The sequence below is a fragment of the Trachymyrmex cornetzi genome, unplaced genomic scaffold, assembly GCF_001594075.2.
Source record: "Trachymyrmex cornetzi isolate Tcor2-1 unplaced genomic scaffold, Tcor1.1 scaffold57, whole genome shotgun sequence".
Lineage (NCBI taxonomy): Eukaryota > Metazoa > Arthropoda > Insecta > Hymenoptera > Formicidae > Trachymyrmex > Trachymyrmex cornetzi.
This window is the reverse complement of record NW_017299882.1, coordinates 340,960-348,336: the sequence shown is the minus strand read 5'-3', so window position 1 is coordinate 348,336 and position 7,377 is coordinate 340,960. Positions and strand designations below refer to the sequence as shown.

Here is a 7,377-nt window from a genome sequence, read left to right as displayed (position 1 = left end):
GTAAATCAATATGGCGACATTATGCTAGATGCTCATTGGTCCAGCAGTCTTATGTTATGCTTATGCTCTGTTATGCATTTCATGTGTGAGAGCCCTTAGAGTCTCTACTTAGGCTGCGTTCGGAAATATCATCCGGGTGCCCCCCTGGGTATCAATCATGAAACTTTTTTCCTAGGATGAAAAGTGGAAAGTGAAAAATTTCTCCATTAACTTCGATGGTTAAAATTTTCACTTTTCACTTTCCATCCTAGGGATAAAGTTTCATGATTGCTACCCTGATTCTGTTATTATCAAAAATGCCCGGTTGCTGTGTTGAAAATTGCATAAATCGCAGCGAAAGAGGCTGAAGTTTTGAATAAAGCGGGGAGCACAGACTCTTGCATAACGCATAACACGTAATGCATAAGAATATGTACCAATCGAAGTTCTCCGTTTCTTTCCATTCCATGTAATAGAGAACTCTGGTTGGTTCGATTTCTTATGCCTCATGTGTCATGCGTTAAGCAAGAGTCTGTGCTCCCCGCTTAACCGCGCGTCATGGAGTCAAAATGGCGGCAGTTCGCGATACTTTATTAATCTAGTGACTTTAATCTGCCGGATTTTCCATATGGGTTTTTCCATAGGTCTGTTTTCTGTGGCTGAAGTAGTGTACACTTTTGGAACTTAAAGTGAGATAAATATACTTTTGATATTTGTTTAAAGCGAGAAAGAGAGTTCTAGAACAGTCTAGTGCAGGAACAGAAAACAGACCACATGATATAAGAAGGTATTTCATTGCGCATAATGGCGGAAAAGTACTAGATCCAATCAGAAATTTGTCCAAAATTTAGCGCTAAATGCAGTGTTGGTAAAAATACGTACATAACAGTTGTAAAAAACAAAATTAAAATTTGAAAAAACAAACTGAACCGAAAACAGAAAAAAACCAAAATTTTGCATAAACATTAAAAAACAAAGACCTTCCGGCCAACGAATCGTGCAACTCACTTGTAAACTCATTTTGATGGTTAGAACCTATTAAAATTGCTATTACAGAAATTTCTTTAGGCCCTGCGCACAATAGAAAGAATAAGGAATTAGGAATAAAGAATAAACAATTTTAACCTATTAGAAACCGTGTATTCCGATGTATCCAATTTCTGATAGGTTAAAGTAATTTATTCTTTATTCCTTCTATTGTGCGCAGGGCCTAATTCGCGAAAATTTTCGGATATATGACTCCGCTAAAATACAATTATTACGAAGAGTACATTACACTTATTTATTAATTCTTTAATATTACAGTAATAAAATTACATCTAAAAAAAAGAAACCCGCGAAACGTATGATATAATCAGACTGTGCGTGAAATGTTTATCTAGAATACACGTTCAGAATTAACATTTTAACACACAGCAAAGATGGCGATATGTCTTATACAACACGACGAGGAAAATTATAGGCGTTTAAATCTGCTGCGCACGGAAGTCAGAGTGTCATCCGTGAGTCTGTTGGTGGAGTATGTCCAAGTGATAAGACCTGAAAATGAGAATCCTTTACGCTGCGTCGCGAGTGACGCTGCGTTTGAATGTCATTGAGCGTACTTCCGTGGCAGCAACTTTTCCAGGCTTGCCAGTCGTGGAGGAGGCACTAGGATTTGGTGTGGGACTTTGCGACAGAGACGCTCGTTCGTCATTGGATTTCTCACGTTCCAGCCGTTGCTTGCTAAATTTACCCATGCCAGGTCTATAAATCTCCATTGCCGGACGATCCTGCAATCAATTAAATAGTCAATAAAAATTTTCTTTCAAATAAGTATATTAATATATGTGAAAGAAATATACATATGTATTAATTTTATGAGTAAGCACTCTAATCCAGAAAGCAAGTTGATATTATTTATCATTTTGACATTAACTGTCATTTTAACATCAAAAAGATAAGTAACGTCAGCTTGCTATCTGGGAAGTAGTTGTTTCATAAATCATCTATCATAGGAAAAAAATATAGAGATACAGGGATTTAAGAGAATTATTGAAGAAATAATTAAAAAAAAGAATACGGGATACACATTCCATGTTTGAGAAAGTAAAAATTGCAATTATAACAAAATTAATGAGGAAATTAAAACCCATAGGACTGCAACACTTTCATATTAAGGATAAAGGTTCAGTGCAGGAAATAGTGCCACTGAACAAGGAATATTTACCTTATTTCGTATTCTACGTTCCATTCGTGGGTCTTTCTTATCTTTCTCTTTCTCCTCGTTATCATTCTTCTGAAGATTACTTTGGCCTCCCCCGTCTAATGATTTGTGACGTCGTAAACAGTTGCCATCACCTGCACCGCCTTCGCCGCCACTTTCGAGAGAATTACGCCTCTTTACAACTTTCGATTCCTTATCTTCAGAATCGTCCTCATCATTGACATCTGTGCAAATACGTATGTTATATCAAGCTGCATTTGTCACAAAAATATTCCTGCACAGATATTTTCCCTCGTTTATTGAACGGATATATGAAATCAACTCTGTTATGTTGCTAATTAGATAGATATTCATCAAAATATATACCTATTTTATGACGAGAGTAGCTCCTATCTAGCTTTGTATAAAAAGATGTTATTAAGTTCTTGAAGGTGTTGGAATCAATAATGCTAAGAAAAATGAGGGAAGAAGTAAATTCTTTTCTATGATAATTATACAAATAAATTTTTTTCACCTGCATTGACCGAATCGTTCCCTTCTTCCACACTGTCCCGGCAATTTTGTATCGTGTCCATTATTATCCTATCGTCGGTAGTATTATGTTGCTCACATTCGTTGTCTTTAGTGTGTCTTAAATCATCTCCATTATATACAGATTCTTTGCTATTTCCATTTTCCTTCTCTGGTACAGTATCATGTTCTTCCTTCGCTTTCTTTGAAGTTGTATCATCCCCATTTGCATCGGCAATTTGTTTTTTCGTTTCGGCTAACTTTTTCTTCTCTTGTCTCATTTTCTCGTAACTTTTTCCGCGTCTTTCCTCCACCTTTCTGTCTCTGGACTCCCTAAAGTCTTCCTTCATTTCATATCTCCTGTCGTCTCGAAGCTCGATTCTTCTGTCTTCTCTTTCGTCGCGTCTACCATACGGCTTTTTCTCATCGTATCGCCGTTGCTTGATTTCTCTTTCCTTATTCCTATCGTCAACTCGGTCTCTATACCCCTTAATGATAGGTTTAATTTCTCGATCTCGCGTTGATTTCTCTCTTATTTTCTCGTCTCTTTTGTTTTTATTTTTCAGTTCCTTTGGCGAGAGTTTATCTCTCTCTTCTTTATTCTCTTTATCATCTTTGCTCAATTCTTTATCTAAGTCTGGATTTCTTAAAACCTGCAAAAATTAAAAACTGTATATCTATTCTATTACTCTATGCTGTTATTTTAATGTATTAGATAAGCATTTCGATCTGATGTTAAGAAATTAAAAATGCCCGTTTTTAACTTCTTAACATTGTTTTAATGTAAAGAATTTTATTTCATTCTAATTATTTCGATCTAATTTTTGTGTCAATGTTCACTAAACGGCTTGTTGTTCCAAAACTCAAGTAACAAAGAAGGAATAGTCAGCATTTACCCAAAAATTAAGCTGCAATATTAATCTGATTCGATCACTTTCAATAAACTTACTGCCTTTTACACACTTTTTATCGTTTTGCATGTCATATTTCTTCATTATAGTGTTTGCGGATTCGTCTTACAACGAAATATAGAGCACAATTACCAAATACATAAAGAATACGTTTTTAAAAAAATTCTTTTCAAAAATTAGGTACAGAAAGAATTACAAATTGACAATGTATGAAATTACATAAAGTTTCGAAAAAATCGTAAATATAAAATTAATTGTGACAAATATACAATAAACGTTCCTTTCTCGAGAACCATCACAAAACCAGCTCGTCAAATGTCAGCTTCGATTTTTCTGCATGTTCTCACGATACAGCAGTAGATCAATTCACAAAGTTAAATCCTGAGCCCATTCTTTTTACACGCCACTTTGAAGTAGTACACAATTCTTTCAGCGTAAATATTGTTACCACAGCTTTTTCGTAGGTCAAAATCAGGAAGAAAATCGCGGCTACTAGCGTAAATGAAAAGAATCTCATATATATTCTAAGGTATTATAATTTAAATGGTGAAAAAAGTATAATGAGTTTTTTCTTTTGTCAACGAAGAATTTTTTCTTACATGATCGCCTTTGTAGAAATATAAATAAGTTTTGCGATTAACTTGATTACTGCCAATTAAACATTGTTTCTTGACTTCAAACATGCTTCTAATTGGTTTTGTTTTTCTAATGTGCTCGTAAAACCTTTCATGAGTCTTATACAGTTTTCCTTGCGCTCGTTTGTATAGAAATCTATTGAAAATTTCTTCTCCGTATTTATATGTACTTGCGTTTTCGAAAAAGCATTGAAAAAACGCGTCTTCAAATTTGACATTTGTGCGATGAAGTGTGGGAGAGTTGGGTGATTGTTCATCTTCCGCATTATATATATGCTGCAGATGAAAATGTATGGTATCAGCAAATACAGTAAAGAATGAAAAGTGCAATATGAAACTGTCTTGACCAAATTGGATAATTAATTACAAGCAAAATAATTATGTTATTCCGTACTGTATTTGTTGCCATTTGGTATATCAATTCGATTATTCATTCTACCTTAGAAATAACAGGATCGTCTTTGGTTCTCCGTCTTTCTATATCTCTGCGTCGTCTCTCCTCACGCTTCTCATCCCTAAGACGTTGTTTCTCTTGCTTACGAATTTTCAAGTACTCGAGCAATGGGGTCGTAGTAATTTTCTTCACCGTATCTATACAATATAATCATTATAATTTTAAAACACTTATTTATATGTATATACATAATACATATATATATCTACATGATAAGAAGTAATGACTCGTATTTGCAAAATAATATAAAAAATATAAATAAGTACAAAATGAGCGAATAGGGTGTATGTTAAAAAAAATTATTTTAACACACATGAAGTATTTTACCATCAAATTAACAAGAATGTTTTGACTTACTTAATAATACAATCAAATAAAAATAATCAAAACAAATTTTTGCGCTGATGCGAATTTGTAGTATGGTATTTGAAGGTTTAAATGAAATATAAATATGAAAGTAACAGTCGTAAGTCAAAAACGTCCCGTTTCAACTCAATATTCATGTTGAAATAAATTTTTTAAATGTATACCCTATTTGTTTGTGTTTTGGGTTATTATTCTTTATGTTATATATATATATATATACATATATACATTTCATTACTTGAACAAGCAATATACATAAAACGAAAAATACTCACTATCTGGTGGTTGATAAGAATACTCAGTTTTCGATTGGGCTACACTTGAATCAATTTCTTGATTCTTTAAATTCTCTAAGAAGCTTATATAATACGAGTCACTTTCAATGGTACCGCATTTGACATCCTTTTTTTTGCCCACCCGTTTCTTTGGTAATCTTTGAAAAGGCGCAAATTCCACTACTGCAGTATATTCCACCCCTTTAGAATCTAAGAAGACATAGTTGTCAAACTTCTCCCGAAACATGAAGATGTCTTGTTGCTCCATGAAATTAATATAAGCACGAGAAAATGAGAACTGGCCAAGGGACATGTCTGCCTTCACAAAGTACAAATAATCGTGTACCGGCAGTGGAGAGACTTGCTCTAAGAATTGATCCTGAGTCATTGATGGAGGCAGTCTTCTGATCACCACCTAATTCCAGTCAACAATATGACACGTACACTAATTACTATATATATATAACAGTTAATATATTACATGTTTTTTAAAATTAGAGAGAATTTCAGCTGATTGCTTTTTGTTAAAAAAAAATTGGAGTTTTCAACCAAAACTGAGAAGTGACAACCTAAGGTATACCCTTCCTAAATTTTAGTAAGTAGAAACAAATTATGAAAATCATTTTTACAATAAAACATTAAGCTTATTGTCCCATATACTCAACATTATATATAAAAATTTTACTGAAGATCTTTGAAGGCTGGCAAGGATGTATCCACGATTTCAGTCAGAGGGAGCAAAAATTTATATTTTCATACAAAATTTATTAAAATACTTAATTAGCCAGCCTTCAAAGATCTTCAGTAAAATTTTTACAAATAATGTTGAATGGAACAATAAGCCTAATGTTTCATTGTAAAAATGATTTTCATAATTTGTTTATACTTGCTAAAATTTAGGAAGGGTACAAGTGCCTCCTGTCCCACCTCTTCCCCCTCTTGACAACACTCATGGGTACATATGTTAATTAAAGAATTAGATTATGGAAATCTTAAAATGTTAGATCTTGGTTTGAAGAATGCTTATTAAGTACATATACAGTAATTTTTGCTTAAATCTGAAATCACTCTACATATTCACAAGATTTCGTTTAAATTAATAAAATCCGGCCGGTTCTATTCCCTTGTCATTATTTAGCATAACCTATCATGTTTCGTACTGTTGTTTCAAAATATTGGAGAAGCCAATAAAAGATTGCCTGTTGTGGAGTAAAAAGTTCGTATCTATTATGTTGATTCAGACAAACCTTCGTTATGGGACGACATTTTTCTTTTTTGTTATCTTTGGCTTTTCCAACATCCGATGAATTGGTCTGCGTGTCATTCTGCACGGAACAGCTGTCGTTCTGTGCAGTACTCTCGGATTGTTGCGCTTCCTCGGTCATTCTGACTCACAACACACGTTTGCGATCACTTTCCAAGATTCAAGGAACTTCCGTTTGCCATACGATTCGTACCGGTCCGAAATATATAATCGTACAATTTTGCCCTCTCGAAAATCAAACGAAAGAGTTCTCTTTGTTTTACGCGATTATCACGAACGTGGACATCTTGGCTGATCTGGCTGATGTTGGGATTATTGGTTCGATCCGCTCGATCCTGCACAAAAGAAAAGACTGACAGCATTAAGTTTGTTCTTTATTTCTGCACTGTCTGAACTGTATGCACACTAGAGTCCTAATGCTGGATTCACCCTGCATCCGATGTGCGGAGTACGACGCTCTGCAACCAATCAGAAACCAGAATTCCGATAGATTTTGCTTCGTATCATCGGAATTCTGTTTTCTGATTGGCTGCAGAGCGTCATACGACATAAATCGGATGCAGGGTGAATCCAGCATAAGGCCAGAATCAGACTACGCATTGAAGAATGAGATTGAAAGATTGAAGTTTGACCAATCAGAACAAAAGGAACCAAAATTTCTTTGTCCTCATTGGTGAAATTTCTGGTTTGTTATGTATTAAGGCCTGAATATCAATCATGAAACTTTTTTCCTAGAATGTAGAGTCCTAGGGCTCTATCCTTCAAAAGAAACGTATA

At 34.3% G+C, this 7,377-nt stretch overlaps 1 protein-coding gene across 2 annotated transcripts; it reads right to left on the bottom strand.

The window, feature by feature from the left end:
• Positions 1-1,318: 1,318 nt before the first annotated feature.
• Positions 1,319-6,906, bottom strand: Upf3 (UPF3 regulator of nonsense mediated mRNA decay). 2 transcript variants are annotated; one of them, XM_018515273.1, is made up of 7 exons: positions 6,584-6,906; positions 5,337-5,751; positions 4,681-4,832; positions 2,700-3,348; positions 2,189-2,409; positions 1,584-1,751; positions 1,319-1,518 (listed from the first exon to the last, which is right to left on the bottom strand). In XM_018515273.1, exons 1-7 carry the CDS (start codon positions 6,719-6,721, stop codon positions 1,468-1,470), a joined length of 1,794 nt encoding a protein of 597 aa, XP_018370775.1. In that variant the 5' UTR covers positions 6,722-6,906; the 3' UTR covers positions 1,319-1,467. The 2 variants fall into 2 exon arrangements, with proteins under 2 accessions (XP_018370775.1, XP_018370776.1); XM_018515274.1 differs by having other exon boundaries at positions 1,436-1,751.
• Between the last annotated feature and the right edge of the window lie 471 nt (positions 6,907-7,377).